This window comes from Caretta caretta, chromosome 9, assembly GCF_965140235.1.
Source record: "Caretta caretta isolate rCarCar2 chromosome 9, rCarCar1.hap1, whole genome shotgun sequence".
Taxonomy (NCBI): domain Eukaryota; kingdom Metazoa; phylum Chordata; order Testudines; family Cheloniidae; genus Caretta; species Caretta caretta.
Genome location: NC_134214.1, coordinates 98,151,720 through 98,170,223, shown reverse-complemented (window position 1 = coordinate 98,170,223; position 18,504 = coordinate 98,151,720). Strand labels below are relative to the sequence as shown.

Below are 18,504 nucleotides of genomic sequence, written 5' to 3'. Positions count from 1 at the left end.
ACATTGGCCAAACTGGACAGTCCCTACTTAAAAGAATAAATGGACACAAATCGGACATCAGGAATAGTAACATACAAAAGCCAGTAGGAGAACATTTCAATCTTCCTGGACATTCTATAACAGATTTGAAAGTAGCTATACTTGAACAAAAAAACCTTCAGAAACAGACTTCAAAGAGAAAGAGCAGAACTAAAATTCATTTGCAAATTTAACACCATTAATTTGGGCCTGAATAGGGACTGGGAGTGGCTGGCTTATTACAAAAGCAGCTTTGCCTCTCCTGGAATTGACACCTCCTCATCTATTATTTGGAGTGGACTACATCCACCCTGATCGAATTGGCCCTGTTAACACTGGTTCTCCACTTGTGAGGTAGCTCCCTTCTCTTCATGTGTCAGTATATTTATGTCTGCATCCGTAATTTTCACTCCATGCATCTGAAGAAGTGGGGTTTTTACCCACGAAAGCTTACGCTCAAAGAAATCTGTTAGTCTTTAAGGTGCCACCAGACTCGTTGTTTTTGTGGATACAGACTAACACGGCTACCCCCTGATACTTGTCTCCATAGGATTAGGCTTCCGTTGCTGTGGGGGTGGGAAGCAGCATCTCTCCAGCAGGTATTCTGTCAGATATCCATGTCGGGCTTAATGCTGCTTCTCACTCCTAGTCACACTCAGGAATGGGAACCAATGTCAGCATAACTCCTAAAGGAGTCTTTGTCAAGAGGAAGGGGTGAATGGGCAGCACCATGGACAGACAGACGCACGCCAAAGGCATTCCTTCCTCTGGATATCCTGGGATGTGTAGGGTTTGGAGACCTCCCTAATGAGCCAGGAGAAAAGAAGGCTGAGGGGAACCTGAGAACAGTCTATAAGTATCTCAAGGGCTGTTATGAAGAGGCTGGTGATCAATTGTTCCCCATGTCCACTGAAAGTAGGACAAGTAATGGGCTTCATCTGCAGCAAGGGAAATTTAGGTTAGATATTAGGAAAAATGTATTACTAATAGGGTAGTTAAGCTCTGGAATAGGCTTCCAAGAAAGGTTGTGGAATCCCCATCACTGGAGGTTTTAAAGAAGAGATTGACAAATGCCCATCAGGAATGGTCTCGGTTTACTTGGTCCTACCTCAGCACAGGGGACTGGACTTGATGATCTTTCAAGATCCCTTCCAGCCTGACATTTCTGTAAAATGCCTCCCTATCTCAAGTTAGAAGGGGATATCAGAGGTGAAGTGTAAATATATATTTATTTCTGGATCTCTTATTTCATCTCCTCATAGGAATATAGGTTTAAAAGAAAACACTTAACAGCTTAGTGGCCAGAATGGAGGGAGAAACTCATAATGTACGTGATAATTTATACTAAGAACATGTTATAATGATCAAGTTTTATTGTTCTTTAAGATAAATACTGACTTTGGATTTGTTTCTGTCAACAGTCTCTTTTTGGGTCAATAAATCATAGGACTGGAAGGGACCTTGAGAGGTCATCTAGTCCAGTCCCCTGCACTCATGGAAGGACTAAGTATTATCTAGACCATTCCTGACAGGCGTTTGTCTAACCTGCTCTTAAAAATCTCCAATGATGGAGATTCCACAATCTCCCTCGGCAATTTATTCCAGTGCTTAACCACCCTGACAGTTAGGAAATTTTTCCTCATGTCCAACCTAAACCTCCTTTGCTGCAATTTAAGCCCATTACTTCTTGTTGTATCCTCAGAGGTTAAGAAGAACAATTCTTCTCCCTCCTCCTTGTAACAACAAATCTTCTAGTTCACTTCAAAGGAAGTCCGTATCTGCTTATTATCCTGCACCACCTGAGCACAAGTATATTCCTTGGTGTGGGGGTTCTGCAGAAGTCCCTGTAGTAAGAACAGTTCTCTGTTGTACTGGTCACTGCTGAAGTTTAGTCTCTTTTACAGTAGCTTTTCTCTTGCATATTCATTTTGCCTCTATCGATTTTTACATCTTTTATTTATCTTCTCAACAGGCTCAGAGGAAGCATCGTCAACAGCTGCTACTCCATTATCTCCACCCACATCTACTAATGGTAGCACTCCAAGTATGTGCCTTTCTTGAAGCAAGGGCTGTAAATGTTAAAGTGATCATCATTGATAAGTACCTGATTCACGTTACATCCATAGTAACACAGACTTTTAAAAATGTCCATTTATTATTGTTTCATCTAAAAATACGTATGATTCTAGATAGTGTGTAATGCAAAGTGAAAGATGGCCCTGATGTGTTCACTGGTGTGAAATTAGAGTGAAACAGTGGTAAGTTGGGCCATATATCTAATATCTATAAATATTACACAAGCTCAGCAGAAAGAGAGACCCTGTTTAACACACAGTGCCAAATCCTCAGCTGCTGTAAGTCAGTGTAGCTCCATTGGTCCCTCTGTCTTCTGAGGTCAGAAGTCTGGTTCAGCACTGGATTACTCTAATTTTATGCCAGTCTCATTCTATTTAAATCAGTGGAGTGACACAAGCATAGAACTGGATCAGCACAGTACTGAACCAGGCCCCAGAAGAGCAAGGAGGACACAACTTATGATAGAAAACTTAAGCAAATTAGTCTGATATTCCATAGCGCCATTACATGTACGTGATGCAATCTGTGTTTGGTTACAACATATTGGTATATATGAAAAGTTACCCTGAAATCTTCAATTCATGTTGGCCTTAAAAAGTAATTCCTAGGTGTTCATTATTCACCTGTAATGACATGAGTTGCTTTTCTCCAAGTTATTTTTCCCTAACAAGATTTGTTAGTACAAATGGGCTGATCCTGCAAGGTGCTGGTCAGCTTCAGGAGTTGATTTCAGCTGGGGTTGAAGATGCCCAGCACCTCACAAGATCAAGCCTAAAATGGAGGACTCCTGGTAGCAGCCAAAATGTGTCTGTATTTGAAGGTTATTATATTTGGATTAAGATGCATTTCAAAATGTTTTGCTTTCATAGCTTCCACTGGAGATGCAACAACTGAAGATATGACCATAACTGTTCCTGGATATACTACTGTACATTATACAACCATACCTGTCCCTGAGCCAACAGAGATGACAAGAGCTGAATCCTCTACTACTGCTGCTGCAATACCTCAAACACCCAAGACCACATCAACGGTTAACCCTGATGGGACCACACATAAACTCACATCTTCTTCCATAACATCAATGCCCAGTACCACAGTTACCGTGCCCGGGACTACGCATCCATTGATATCTGCTGGGACCACAGCTTCACCCACATCCTCTTCCATAACATCAACGCCCAGTACCTCAGTTACTGTGCCCGGGACTACCCACCAATTGATATCTGCTTGGACCACTGCTTCACCCAAACCTAACGAGACTGTTCCTACCTCCAAACCTGGTGAGGCTACATCACAACCTATTGTAACTACATCTACCACTAAACCTGCTAGTATTTTGCCTGTTTCCAGATCAACAGTGACAACCTTATCTACAGATACCAAAACCACATCCAAACCCTCCGAGTCCACATCTGTAGCTACACCTGATCTGTCCACTACAGTAAAATCAGATAAAAAAGGTATGGAATTTGCATAATTTTCTGTGGGTAAAGAGTAGTGGACTATACAGAATGCCAGATTTAGTCTAAGCTTCTACATTAAACCATGAAGAGAAATACCCCTTCTAATGATCCAGCCCTAGTAGCAAGGAAATGAGATGAGAACTCTGATAGTTCTTAGGCACTGTTTAGCCAGCTAAGAGCATCACATTTAATCCATAGTATACAATATCTTTCTTAAAATGAATGGAAACATGACAACCTGTTTGAGTTTCTCTTTTTTGCAGGCTCTCACATTGTTGTCCCTGCAGATTCATTGTGGGCACAAATTAGCAAGTCATGATTGTTTGGGTTTGTTCGTCGTTAGCTGCCTAGCTACCTGTTTAACTCAGATAGAAGTGATGCTTCCAGCTGCAGTTCATTGCTGATTAAACAAATACAGCTGCAGTTGTCTCCATATGATTATCTGGCTGTTAATCCCTGCCAAATACATCTATACATTTTGACTACATATAGTATGCCTAATTTGTTGAGATTAACTATTTTTCTTAGAAAAGCAATTTAAGCAGCTCCCTGATGTAAAGTAGGCAGAAACCCTCACAGCTGCTATATATCTAAGAGCTAGATTGTGCCTTTAAGATCAAATATATAGAAGTGAAAAGGTAAATTGCGTATCTTCCAACGGTCACAAAAGCAGAGCAATCTATCATTTGTGAAGACTTTTTTAGGTCTCTTATTGTGCATCTTCCCTACAATGTAAATCTAAATGAAAAGTACTATTATTTTTTATTAGAGAGAGAAGCTAAGTGAGGTAATAATCTTTTATTGAACCAACTTCTGTTGGTCAGAGAGACAAGCTTTCAAACTACATAGAGCTCTTTCAGGCCTGGAAAAGGTACTCAGAAGGCATGTCTACACAGGGATTAAAAAACCCATGGTTGGCCCCGTCAGCTGACTCAGGCTCATGGGACTTGGGCTCCAGAGCTAAAAAACTGTTGTGTAGACATTTGGGCTCAGGCTGATGCCTGAGTTGTGGGACCCTGCCAGGACTGAAAGTCTCAGATCTTGGGCTCCAGCGTGAGCCCGAATGTCTACACAGCAGTTTTTAGCCCCGCTGCCTGAACCCCCTGAGCCTAAGTCAGCTGACCTGGCCAGGCCATAGGTGTCACAGCTAAATTCAAGGTGGAACAGATTGTTTAGCATAAGTAAACACATATGAAGTAAACATCGTAAACATCTGATGAAGTGAGCTGTAGCTCACGAAAGCTCATGCTCAAATAAATTGGTTAGTCTCTAAGGTGCCACAAGTACTCCTTTTCTTTTTGCGAATACAGACTAACACGGCTGTTCCTCTGAAACACATATTTCAAGGGACCATTCAATGTGAAGTGGCCTGTTAACACCTCTCCAGTCATAGGGGAGAAAGGGGGGGGGAAAAGCTGTGGGTAGGGTAAATGGTTATAGGTTTATGGTTCATTACACCAATCTAGTATCTATTCGGTCCATGATGTCTAGCAGAGTTATGAATGTAAGCTCCCCTGCTTGTCTTTTGAAGGTGTTGTGCAGATTTCCTTTGAGGATGAGGACCAGCAGCTCAAACACTAGATGGGGATGGCTGAGTTACTGCAGAGAATTCTTTCCCATGGGTCTGGCTGGTGGGTCTTGCCGCATGCTCAGGGTCTAAGTGATTGCCATATTTGGGGTTGGGAAGGGATTTTTCCCCAGGTCAGATTGGTGGAGACTCTGTGGGGGGTTTCAACGTCCTCTGCGCATAGATCACTTGCAGGTTTGGTGTAAATGGTGGGTTCTCTGTAACATGAAGTCTTTAAATCATGATTTGAGGACTTTAGTAACTCAGCCAGAGGTTAGGGAGTCTATTACAGGAGTGGGTGGGTGAGACTCTGTGGCCTGCAATGTAGATAGTGATGGTCCCTTCTGGTCTTAATGTCTATGAGTCATTTTGTAAAAGGTAAGGACAGGTGACAGTGTTTGTCTTATTTTTTTCCTCTGTGAGTTCATTCAAGAGGGTAGTGATTATGTGGCTGAAACAAGACAGTTATTGAGGCATTTAGTGTGCTGGAAGAGATACAGTAGAAGTTAGAACCTCAGAGTTACAAACACCTGAGGTATGAACGGACACAACCTGATTTGGAACTGGAAGTATACAAGCAGGCAGCAGCAGCCACACAAAACCCCCAAAACCAAATACAGTACACTACTGTGTTAAACGCAAACTACTAAAAAAAATGGGGAAAGTGTTTTTTTTTTTTAAAGGTTTGACAAGGTAAGGAAACTTTGTGCTTGTTTCATTTAAATTAACATTGTTAAAAGTAGCATTTTTCTTCTGCGTAGTGAAGTTTAAAAAGCTGTATTAAGTCTATGTTCAGCTGTAAACTTTTGAAAGAACAACCATAACGTTTAGTTCAGAGTTAAACCTTTCAGAGTTATGACTACCCTCCATTTCTGAGGTGTTTATAACTCAGAGGTTCTGTTGTACACCACATGCTTTGCTAGGCATGTGTAACACCCATGGATCTTAAAAGGTGTGGTGTGTGGGCTGTTGATCATCATAGCAGTGGAATTATGTCTACAGGTTTTGCAGCTATTGTTCTGGCAGGGTCTGGTGTTGCTTTGAGTTGGTATGTCCTGGTTTGTGGAGAATTTGCTTCTAATGATGAGCTTGGAAAGGTTTGGGGGAAGATATGTGTTTGAAGGTCAGAAGTGGGGGTTTAGGAAAGATTTCTTTCAGGATGTGGTCCCATGGAATATGGGTTGTAGGTTGATGATCCTCTGTATCAGTTCAACCTTGGGATGTAGGTGACAATTTGGGGGTGGGCGGTCAGAGGGGGGTTTTATTTCTGTACTGAAGCAGGTTCTCTCAGTGTACTTGTAGGTTGCCTCATGGAACGGGCCACCCTTCTCTGTCAGGGTGTACAGACCAGACTACATATATTAACATTTATTATTTGTATTTCAGTAATAGCCAGGGGCTCCTCTTAGGGATCAAGTGTGGCAGATGCAGTACAAACATGGAGTAAAATTACAAGCCCTGCTTCAAAGAGCTTATAGTTAAAGGCCCAGATCCTACAATGAGCGGTTTCTGGGCAGACCTTCGCGAAGGAGTTGGTGGGTGAGATTCCGTAGCCTGCGTTGTGCAGGACGTCAGACTAGATGATCATAATGGTCCCTTCCGACCTTAAAGTCTATGATTCTATGAAGTCAGTGGGGATCTATGCACCCATAGGAGACTGACCACTCAGAGCTCATTGCAGGATCAGGCTCTGAGTCATAGGGGGAGTTAGGTACCCAACTTCTGTTGACTCCAGGAGTGCCCAACAGTTGACAGACAGACACAGATGGGAGGAGACAAAGATACTAACATATTTTTATGCCAACTACAAAATACAGCTCTCCTTATTTCCCATTACGACAGTTACCTTCTATGACATCAAAATGAAGTTTTCTGTCTTCTACAAAACTCAGAGTACTCCTGATTATGATGATGCAAACAACTTTGCTAAAAACTGGGTAAGTAGATTCCCCCCAATTAAATTGTGGATAAGTATCAGGAGACAAGGGCATCTGAAAGAACAATATGAACTCCCAGGGCACAGCACAGAGAATTGTTCAGTTAACAAAAGAAACAACATTATGGAGTTTCATAACCATGTTATCTGACAGACTTGTCATAAAGAAACACAGTGGGAGAGGTAATATCTTTAATTGGACCAACTTCTGGTAGTGAAAGGGACAAGCTTTTGAGCTATCTAGAGCTCTTCTTCAGGTCTGGGAAAGGTAATCCTAGCATCACTACTAAATGGAAGGTAGAGCAGATTATTTAGCATAAGTAAATATTGTAAGGGACCATTCAAGGTAGAGTGGCCTGTCAAGACTTCTGCAGTCATAGGACAAAAAGAGGGGGTTAGTGGGTCACAGATTATTGAAATAAGACATAAACCTAGTGTTTCAGTTCAGTCTACGATCTGTAGTGTCTGGCAAAGTTACAAATTTAAGCTCCCAGGCTTATCTTTTGAAAGCATTGTGCAGGTTTCCTTTGAGGATGAGGACTGACTGATCAAGCTATATCTGACCTCTCTGTGAAGAATGTTCAGAGGTTAGAATTAGAGTGGGTCAAAAACAGGATGAATTTTGACATTATTGCTTACATTTTTGCAAAAATGTTTACCCATTTTTCAAAAAACATTGGAACTATGAATTTACAAGCACCTCTAGTTAAAATATTGACCGATGAAGTGAGCTGTTGCTCACGAAAGCTTATGCTCAGATAAATTTGTTAGTCTCTAAGGTGCCACAAGTCCTCCTTTTCTTTTTAATGAGAAACTTGTTTCTTTTACAGTTTAATGCCAGATTTTCTGAAGGTGAATTTGTTGTGACAAATTATTATGTAAAAACTGCAGGCATGTAAGTACTTGACCATAGTGTGTTTATTTACTCCACAACCTAACCTAAACTTTGGGAGAGTTTGTAATCAAGACCCTACTGACATTTCACAAAGGACCTTTCTGCATAATGGGATCCAACCGTGACCTGTAGGAGACTCCAAACTTTGTATTTTGGACATACTTCACCTGTGTCCTGCACAAGGCAGGCAGAAAGAACATTTTGAGCCAAATTGTGAACTCATTTGCACCCATGTAACTGGAGTCACAGGAACAAGTTCTGGTTTAAGATGGTGAAAGTGTTCATTGCATCTGGGGTTGTATGGATGTAAGTGAGGTTGGTCAGGATTTTGACCTATGAAAATTCAGAACCAGAGTGTGAGGTCACAGATCACCCACCATAGGCCAAATCTAATGTATCTAACTAGGTACTTATAGGGCTCATCACTGCAGTATTTGAGGCCCAGACCACGAAAGATATATAGGCCTAACTCCCATTGAAATAAATGGAAGTTAGGCACCAAATACCTTTGAGGATATAGGTCTGAGTGCCTGAAGTCTGCTGCAGGATTTACAGGCTCAAAACTCTATTAAAAACCATAATATTTCTGCACCAAACTCCCACATTGATCTTTAGAGCCAAACCCATGTATGTTTATATTTAATCTGTAGGCAGGTGAGAGAAGTGGGGTTGTTTAGCATTTGCTAGATTGATGGAAGTGTCACTTGTACAGACTTTGATGTATAGTTTTACCATTATGCACATTTTGACTTTCTACTTTCTCCTCCCTCATCACTTGAATGATGGAGGTTGTGGATGGCAACAATAAAATAAGACATTGCATGGTTTACATGAAGCATGTCAGATTCTGAAAATCTTAAGGGGAAAAATAGAAACTGTGAAATAGAGACAGGGAAAGGGGGATTAAAAATGACAACTACTGGATCTGCTGTAACCATATGCAAAATGCATTAGTTAAATGGCTCTTAGGAATTAAGGGGTTAAAATTTTTTAAAGTGGGAGCGAAGGGCTTCTAGACTATAGGATGAGAAACTGGCAGCTTATATTGTACCCTTAGTCGTCTTTCCTTCTGAGCTAATTAGCCCTAAAAAGCAAGACACTGATAGGAAAAATGACATGGCTAGAATGAACAACTGTACAGGATTTAAAATTGGTTTGGGACTTGGGAGGACACTATTGTAAGGAACTGGCTCAAGTGTGCAACTTCTGAATCATGCCATGAGCCCAATGCTATTAATAGGTTCTTAACAACTCCAGTTGTAAGGGCAGGACCATGTGAAGTCCATTGCTGATGTAACCCTGAGAGGCAACTGGGAGCAGTGTGGTGACATCAGTGATTATTCATGGTGGACCACAGATTTGTTACAGTATGAAATATTCCTGAAGATAGAATGGGGCTGATTTTGTACCAAGGAAGTCAATGGTGAAGTTCCTACTGACTTCAGTGGCCCAAGGTCAGGCTCATTATCAGCTATGGGACAATTTCTTTAGCAGATTTTTTAAAATATCTATATCTAATCTATATGCTAAGAAAACACTTATTCTGATCTGTTTTAGATACAGGAATAATTCTCCAGGAGGAAGTGTCCAGAGGAGAGCCGATGTACGTATTATAAGACACAAACTCTACCTGTGTTGAGTTCTTCTCCTAGGATAACCAAGAAATCATTTTTCCTCTTACCTTTTGCTTATACAATATTTTAGTTGCATTCTGAAAGGTAGAAACACAGACACTGTACATTAAAATGTAGTGTGACTACTCCGCGTAGGGATGGTAGAACCTCTAAAGATCAGCTCCAACCATTTTGCAAAATACCTGCTAGCCTTCTGGGGAAAGCCCGGCAGGCTACAGTGTGATTTTACACTCTAGGTATCCCTGCCTGATTTCCATATCAAGGCCAGGGGTTCAAGTGCCCATGGAGGGAGTTAGAAGTGAGACAAGCAAGCTGAGTTTGGGACTTGTTAGTGATATTTGACTGTAAACACAGCATGTGATTGCACCTCACACATTCCAGAGTAACAGCCGCGTTAGTCTGTATTCACAAAAAGAAAAGGAGTACTGGTGGCACCTTAGAGACTAACCAATTTATTTGAGCATATGCTTTCGTGAGCTACAGCTCACTTCACAGTATGCATCCGATGAAGTGAGCTGTAGCTCACGAAAGCTTATGCTCAAATAAATTGGTTAGTCTCTAAGGTGCCAAAAGTACCCTTTTTTTTAACCTCACACATTGTTATTTTGTGGTTAGTAACCATGACAACAACAGTATTTTGCTCCAGCAGGGGCTTAGGCTGGCACAGCACTGTCCTCCTGCATCTGGTTCAACAAACTGTTTTTCCTGCTGCATTGATAGGACTCCTACCCACGCTTGGGTCCAGTCCTTCCACCTATCTTTGCAGTAAGACATCCCAGAGTGCATTGACCCATGAGTTGTTGGTGCTGCTATCCAGCATGTCTTCCCTCTGCTGAAGTCCTATCGGATGGCTGCTCAGATTTTCCCAGAATGCACTGGTGCGAAGAGGAGTAGGCAGAGTGGGAGGGCTTGACCTGAGGACATGGATGTGGTTTGTGTGCGCACACAAACAAAACCATGTGACTTGTGACCAGGACTCTAAACAGTAACAGTTCTCGTTGGAGCAGGCATGAGGTTTTATTCACAGTGTGTTGTTTTTCAAAAGCCCCTTTTCCTCCTCTCTCTTTCTGGCTGGTTGCAAGGTGCCATTCCTACTCTGACTCCGATCCATAGCTGAGCCAGTCTTCTGTCCCCGTTTGCAGCCTCACATCAGCAGCAACTAGCTGCCATGCCTTATTTTTATTGTAATCTTAATATAATGCACCATTAAAACTACTGCAAAATGCAAACTTGTACTGTACATGAATAGTCAAATATGGACATTTAAAGCATTGAGCGTGTTAGTAGCTACTGTTCACTTTCATTGAAAACCATTATAGTTACATTAAAGCCAGTTGCATTATTCTAACCTTATTCTTGTTTTGTTCTGTATTTTGTGAACTGAAGATGGAGGAAAAGCAGAATTCACAAAGGTAGGATATGTGTTTACAAATTGTATTGGTAGAATTTAGATTTAAGCACATAATGAAATCAATTCCCTCCTTCACTTTTACACAGTATATTGGTGCTGATTCAATAATAGGATGATCAAGGTACTTACTAATTATAGGGGGTTAAGTTCCTTAAAATATTACTTTTGTAACGAAGTAGAGCAAGACATTTCAGAATGATGAGGATACTTAACATAAGACAGTGGAACCTATACAAGAAACCATCCTTAAGACACACCCCAAAGAATCTCCTGACATACTGAGAATAGTTCTGCTCCCTGTGTAGAAAAAACAAGGAGTGATTGCTCAAGAGATGTTTCAATGCTGTACCATGCTTTGTACACTACTGGGCCTGTACAAGAAGAGACTGCAGTCAATACTCTCCCAGCTGAGGCTGTAATAGCCAGGTTTGGTCTGAGTAATGCTCTTATTCTCCACTCAGCATGTTTGGTGGCAATACTCCCTCACATGGTATGACTAGGCCCTCTGCTAAAGAGGCCACAGGAGGCTTAACTTTGGCAGAGTAACGAAGGCCTTAGAGACAAGTAGGTCTTGCTGGGGAAATGCTCACTCCATTTGAAACATACACAAACCAGTGGAGGAAGAATTGTACAATTCTTGAACTTTTGAGGGAAACACACACACAAAAACTCTTTGGTTTGTGGGTTTTTTTGGGGGGGAATGGAAGATGGTTACTTTGGTGTTTAATTTTCTAAAAATATGAGCACCTGTGATGTCACACCCCATCTAGACTTAATTCTGGAAAGCTTAATTGAGGGCCTGAGGTACCTCACTCAAATCCCCAGCTTTAGAAATTTCTCCTTCTCTGTAGAGGATTAGGAGGAGAGATGCTCTCAGGAGAGGTTAAGACTTTATGTTGCCCCTTTAAGATAAGGCAGTGAGCAATACCCTTTGCCAGCCCCTGGGCCAACCCCTGAGGGAAAGGGAGAGGGGCCCTCTGAGGGGGAGAGCACATTAGCAGGAGATTGAAAGGATAGTCTTCAGGAAAAGAGTAGCTAATTCTTGACCTCTTGTGGGACCCAGACACTGGAAGAGGAAAAGCATCCGAAACACTTCAGCCCATGGTCCCTGCTGTAAGGTCAGGGCTGAGTGGGGACTGAGCACACAAGTCGGTGACCCAGAGCCACTGCAGCTAAATGGCTCATTGGGAGAAAGAGGTCACAAGAGCTGGCACCCTTTGTGGCAGCTGAGGCCTTGCAAGTAAGAGCTTGTGAGAGAGAAGGTTGGTTTGCAGCTTTCTCAGCCATCTTAGCATAGACCTCTCCAGTGGGTTGGTTCAGAGCAGGAACTGCTTCTTCCAGGTTGCTACAAGATCCCACTCCTGTCTTTCCTGGAGATTCAGGAAGCTCCTGCAAAATTTTCCTGCTTGTTCTGCAAACCATGGAGATGGGGTGGTAGGCACTGTCACTGGCCTGGTCTCAGTGAAGGATCTGCTCAACTGTCTCAGCATAGATCCCACCCACTCAGCACTCAGTAGTCAGGTTTCAGTATGGGCTATTTGATTCTCTCAGCATGGACCTCTTCCACACACTGACTGGGAGCTGGGTCCTGCAGCCGCTCTGTCTGCCCTTTCTGAGGGGTGAGGGAAGGAGAGGTGCTGTCCTGTAAACTATCCTCAGAAAGCCACAAGAATGGTATTGTTTTATTTATTGAGTTTAGCTGTTTTGAGGAGAAAACACTCTAAAGGGAGCAATGGAACCAGCTACATGTGCTGCTTGGAGGCAGAGAATTCTGGGCAGTGCTTTGAGGGCTGGTCCTATGCCCAGCCTCAGAGCTAAATTCTGGTCTGGCTCTAGGTGCCAGGGAAATTGGGAATGCCTGGGGTGAAGCAGCATATCCTGGCAGCACACATCATATCCAGGCTTTACAGTTTTGTTCAATGGCTTTTGGCACACCCCCGCCCCCATACAAATCATTTCAACGCCACAGGGAATGCCCCACTCTGAAGGCTGACAATGTAAAGTTCTATGGATTCTACTTACAGTTAGACTTTAGAGTAATTACATGGTTAGCTTATTCCATATTCTGAACAACTGCTCAAACATTGCCTGGTTGGGATGTAGCAAAGAAGAGTGTACGATAAAGTTAGAGACTCATGCTCACAGTTTCACAAGAAACTGAAACTTGGGGCCAGATTCTCATGCCACAAGGAGTACCTCACGCCAGAATCAGGCCCTTGTTTCAATGGTAAGCTACTACTCAGCATAAAGTACTAGTATCAGTATCTGGTCATTACTGTAGCATTGTAAACACAGTAGGCAATGAAATTATGCAGTTCAATATAATGTTGAGTGTTAATGATTGTTACAGGATAGCCTGATGGTAAAAATGTATCATTGTTTGTGTGTTCTATTTGTAGCTATGCCTTCAAAGCCATCATAAAAGCCACATCCACTCAGTCACAAGAATGCTTGATTATTATGATAAAACAGTAGCAGGTGAAGTATGAAGCGGGGCCCTTGTCCGTATCCGTGGAACCTGAAGATGTGATTGTCAGTGCAATTGGTAATATTTTATATATTAAGTTCTAATATTTGTTGCCAGACTTAAAAAACATGAGTTTCATGAAGGCTGGCCCAAACTCAAAATTGGTATAGAGTCAGATTCCAAGGACAGAAGCGACTTATGATCAAACCTGACGTCATGCATGAATCAGGCCATAGAATTTTACCTAATGATTCTTGCATCAAGACCAATAACTTACAGCTTAACTAGAAGATTTCTCTCAAAGATATCCAGGCTTGATGTAAAGACTCCAGGGGATGGAAAATTTATCACTCACAGCCCTTAGTAATCTGTTCCAATGGTTACTTACAGAAAATGAGGTATACATGGCTTCGACATCACTTAAGTCACCTGCTTACCCTGTGTCTGAATCTGGCCTGTTATATTTTACTATGCACTCTACTTCTGGACAAGTGGAGACAGACCTAAACTAGAGTCCTGGGTCTGGACATTTCTGAAATGCAGGAAAAGTGCATATGTGGTATGGCTCCAAGCATGGCAGCTCAGATCCTTTGCTAGAAACAAATCTCCTGATTGCTGGAGCTAGTGCTGATGCAAAAAATCAAGTCCCAAAACACACCACAGAAGGCAAAGCCCTTAGCATCACTAAGAGAAGGTTCCCCGTCTCCCCAGTTCCATTCTGCATCTCATGAAAATACACTGTTTAGAGGTGGAAAGAACTGGAGGTTGTACCACAACATGATTCAATACTAAAAATCCTGGTTTGTGGATTTCATTTGAGTTCTCCATGATGTGCTTAACTCTTGCTGTATAGTGACTGAATGACCATATCTAATGTAGTGGGATTTTTGGGGTTTTTTTTTGTTTGCTTTTAAAGAAGAGAGGAATGGTGATAGCACAGCACTGGGAACCAGGATCCCCGACTGTTACTATCTGGGTGACCTTGAGCAAGACACCGATTCTTTGTGATAAATTTACCTGTACCTCTTTGCCGGCTATTACACCATGTATCTTAAGGAAGCTTATAAAAATAAATGAATTCACTCATTGTCAGCTATAACTGCCCTCTTTATAAATCACCTCCTGCATACATGTTGTTCTAGGTCACAGTTTTTATGATGATTGCCAAACTTATCTGTAGATAAGTTTAAAGCAGAAAATAATATTTGATCCCCAGAGATCTGATCCAAAGCCATTGAAGCCAGTGACAGACCATGGGTCTCTACTGATGTCTCTATTGATGGTACTGGAACAGGCCCACATTTATTTGATTTGTTTTATTGACTTGGATATACTCCCTGTCAACCTTTAAAAAAAATACAGAAGTAGGCAAGAGATAAGCAAGGAACATAATGTACTGTATTTAAAAAAACACACATTTGACACCATTCATAAACAAGACTAATACACAAGAGGAGTTACAGGGAAAGCAGTCCTTGTGGAAAAGGCACTGATTAGGTAATGAACAGCCACCTACTTTGGTAAAAAATTATGGGTCAGGTAAGGGAAAAGTAATGAGCAAAGTAACCCTATTATTGATTCCTGTGGTAACTTCACCCTCCACATGGCAGAGGGCACATTGAAAGGGGAAGTAAATAAGGAAGTGTTATTTACTCTCTCATAAACACAAGAACTAGGGGTCACCAAATGAAATTAATAAGCAGCAGATTTAAAAAAAACACAAACAAAAGGAAATATTTCTTCACACAATGCACAGTCAACCTGTGGAACTCTTTGCCAGAGGATGTTGTGAAGACAAAGACTAACAGGGTTAAAACACACACAAACCCTGAACTAGATAAATTCATGGAGGACAGTTCCATTAATGGCTATTAAACAGGAAGGGCAGGGATGGTGCCTGTGTTTGCCAGAAACTGGGAATGGGCATCTGAGATCACTTGATTACCTGTTCTGTTCATTCCTTCAGGGGCACCTGGCATTAGCCATTGTCGGAAGACAGGATACTGGGCTAGATGGACCTTTGGTCTGACCCAGTATGGCCATTCTTATGTTTTTAACCCAGCACCTGCCCTGAGAAAAAAGTCTCAGGGGAAACAGAAGGCAAACGAAAATTTAGGCAGAACTTTCTTATATCAAGACAACAGGAGAGGCAAACGTTATAGCTTTGTTCCAGCGAGAAAATATCCAGATTTTTAATGGGTCCTAGTTAAGCTGGAAGCCAGTGAAGACTCCCTTTTACCTCCAAAGCTGGAGCCGTCGAAGTCCCCGCAACCACTTCGTTGCGTGAAGACGAGGAATAGAAGAATTGGAGGTGGACCCACTTCACTGCCTTCAGCCCCCCCCGGCCCCGGGGTCCCTTGGCATGCAGTACTCGGTCTGTGGAACCGGCACCGATGAAGAATTCTGCATCGCAGTCGGTGCCGGGACAGATAAAACCGGTGGGACCAAGACTGTCGAGGTCGGTAGGGACGGAGCTGAGGCTTCCGCCGGTGCCGGGGTTGGCTGAGGCTTTGGTGCCGAAACCATGTGAGTGGACGGGGCCACTCTGGTCGAGGGCGGTGCCGTCATCGGTGGTGCCGGCGCTGACTGTGGCACAAATGATGCCGAGGACACAGACGCCATTCTGGAGCGTGGACCACGGACTTGACCCTGGCTCTGATGGTACACCCAGGGTGTGCAGAAGGGCCATGAAGCAGGTGGTTGCCACTGTTGTTGCCACAGTGCTGGGTATGGTTGGTGACTGCACCGGGACTGGGATTGTCTGCTGTGCGATCTGCTAGATCGAGCCGAGTCTACCTCTGACTCCGAGCTCTCCGAATAAGACGACCAAGGAGGAGCAGTCCCCTGGGTTGCCAGTGAACTACGACTCGACTCCGGGGAGCGGCACGCTTCCTGCGTCTGTGTGGGCGGTGCCGGAGATGGAGACAGACGAGCCATCATGGTTGGCTTGCCCCTGGAGTGAAACAGAGGCCGTGCGGTCACCCGAGATTCTTCCCTCCCTTGAGGGGAGGACGGCACCGGGAGACGCATCAGGTCCGTTGCCACCTCAAATGCCTCTGGCGTTGATGGTGGTTGTATGTCCACCAGATGGGGACTGAGGAGGGTTCGGACTTGACTGGACCCGAGCTGGGGCAGGAGTCGACGAGACCCTGGGTGGAAGCGAGGTGGATGCAGTCTGTGCCGAGCCACTTGCGGACAGCACCAGCCCCTAAGGCTTCGGGGGGGGGGGGTGACTGGTCCCTCGCCAGCCTCTTCTTTACTGGCACCAGAGATGGAGAATGGTGCCAAACTGATGCCGACGCCCTATGAATAGCGGCGGTGCCGGTGGGCTTTTGAGTCCTTAGTCTGGCCCATTTTGCACACCGTTGGCGCCGGAGCACTGCGCACCGAAGAGGACGTGCTCAGTGCTGGGTCGCTGGGTCCCGTGTTGGATTGCAGTCTCAGAGCCGCCTCCATGAGCGGGAGTTTCAGTCTCTGCTCTCTGTCCTTAAGGGTTCTTGGGCGGAAACCCTTGCAAATGCAGCACTTGTCCTTTTGGTGAGTCTCATCAAGGCACCACAGGCAGGACAAGTGAGGATCACACTTGGGCATAAACTTGCCACAGGACACTCAGAGTTTAACCCCCGGAGACCTGGGCATACCCCCGGAGGGGAAACTAACTATCTACCAAACACTGCTAACTATGTGATAAGTACAACTATAGAGAAAAAACTATTTACAGTAAGAGCAAAGACACTGCTAAGGCGCTTGCTGCAAGAGCGAGCAAAGTTCCAGCTAGCCGTCACGGGCGGTAAGAAGGAACTGAAGGGATTGGGGGGGGGTGTCAGTGGAGCCCGATATTGGACGCCCAGCCCGACCCTACCGACACTGCTTGGGGAAAAATCTTCCGGCTGGCGTGCATGTGGCATGCACACACCTGCTTGGAATGGACATGAACAATCACTTGAAGAAGAACTGCATTTCTCTCTCCTGGAAACACAACCTGAGATTCGCAGACTTTGCGCTAAAGGAGTGAGTTTGTTGACACCTGATATATTTCTCTTTTTAAAAGCACTAATTTCACACTAGGCTGGAAGCACTATGTGCATTAATGAGAGAAGAACAAACCTCAGCTCCCAAGGTTCAAAGTCTCCATGGTACAGGCAGACTCATCCTGTATGTCATTCATAAAGCATGAACTCAACCTAGCTCCATATGGGTCTCGAAGGCCTCCAGCTCAGTAAACCATCATAGCTGGGCACCATGTTACCCTGGGGCATAGGGGGATGAGGACTAAGCAACTTTGAATGGAGCAGAGGAGGGCTCCATACCAGCTCCCCATTGATCAGCACAGGGGTGGGGGTTGGGGGCATAGCCAGTGGGTTCATGATTACACACAAAATGGCTACAAACCAAGTTGTCATAAATATGAAGGGAAGGGTAAACACCTTTAAATTCCTCCTGGCCAGAGGAAAAACCCTTTCACCTGTAAAGGGTTAAGAAGCTAAGATAACCTCGCTGGCACCTGACCAAAATGACCAATGAGGAGACAAGATACTTTCAAAAGCTGGGGGAAGGGAAAAACAAAGCCTCTCTCTCTCTCTGTCTGGGTGATGCTTTTGCCAGGGACAGAACAGGAATGGAATCTTAGAACAGGAATGGAGTCTTAGAACTTAGTAAATAATCTAGCTAGATATGCGTTAGATTCTGATTCCTTTAAATGGCTGAGAAAATTAAGCTGTGCTGAATGGAATGTAGATTCCTGTTTGTGTCTTTTTGTAACTTAAGGTTTTGCCTAGAGGGATTCTCTATGTTTTGAATCTGATTACCCTGTAAGGTATTTACCATCCTGATTTTACAGAGGTGATTCTTTTTACTTTTTCTTCTATTAAAATTCTTTAAGAATCTGATTGCTTTTTTCATTGTTCTTAAGATCCAAGGGTTTGCGTCTGTGTTCACCTATGCAAATTGGTGAGGATTTTTATCAAGCCTTCCCCAGGAAAGGGGGTGCAGTGCTTGGGGGGATATTTTGGGTGGGGGAGACGTTTCCAAGTG

At 43.5% G+C, this 18,504-nt stretch overlaps 2 protein-coding genes across 8 annotated transcripts in view; one reads left to right on the top strand and one right to left on the bottom strand.

The window, feature by feature from the left end:
• Window positions 1–18,479, top strand: part of LOC125642480 (uncharacterized) — an 87,186-nt gene extending 68,707 nt beyond the window's left edge. Inside the window, exons 4-10 of the mRNA XM_075132571.1 lie at window positions 1,991–2,062; window positions 2,964–3,557; window positions 6,970–7,064; window positions 7,894–7,958; window positions 9,516–9,561; window positions 10,979–11,004; window positions 13,403–18,479. Of these exons, the coding sequence (XP_074988672.1) occupies window positions 1,991–2,062; window positions 2,964–3,557; window positions 6,970–7,064; window positions 7,894–7,958; window positions 9,516–9,561; window positions 10,979–11,004; window positions 13,403–13,478 (974 nt within the window). The 3' untranslated portion in view covers window positions 13,479–18,479. The remainder of the gene's footprint in view (window positions 1–1,990; window positions 2,063–2,963; window positions 3,558–6,969; window positions 7,065–7,893; window positions 7,959–9,515; window positions 9,562–10,978; window positions 11,005–13,402) is intronic.
• MAP7D3 (MAP7 domain containing 3) overlaps window positions 1–18,504 on the bottom strand; it is a 163,617-nt gene that overhangs the window by 132,420 nt on the left and 12,693 nt on the right. The gene's annotated exons all lie outside the window — the stretch shown is intronic.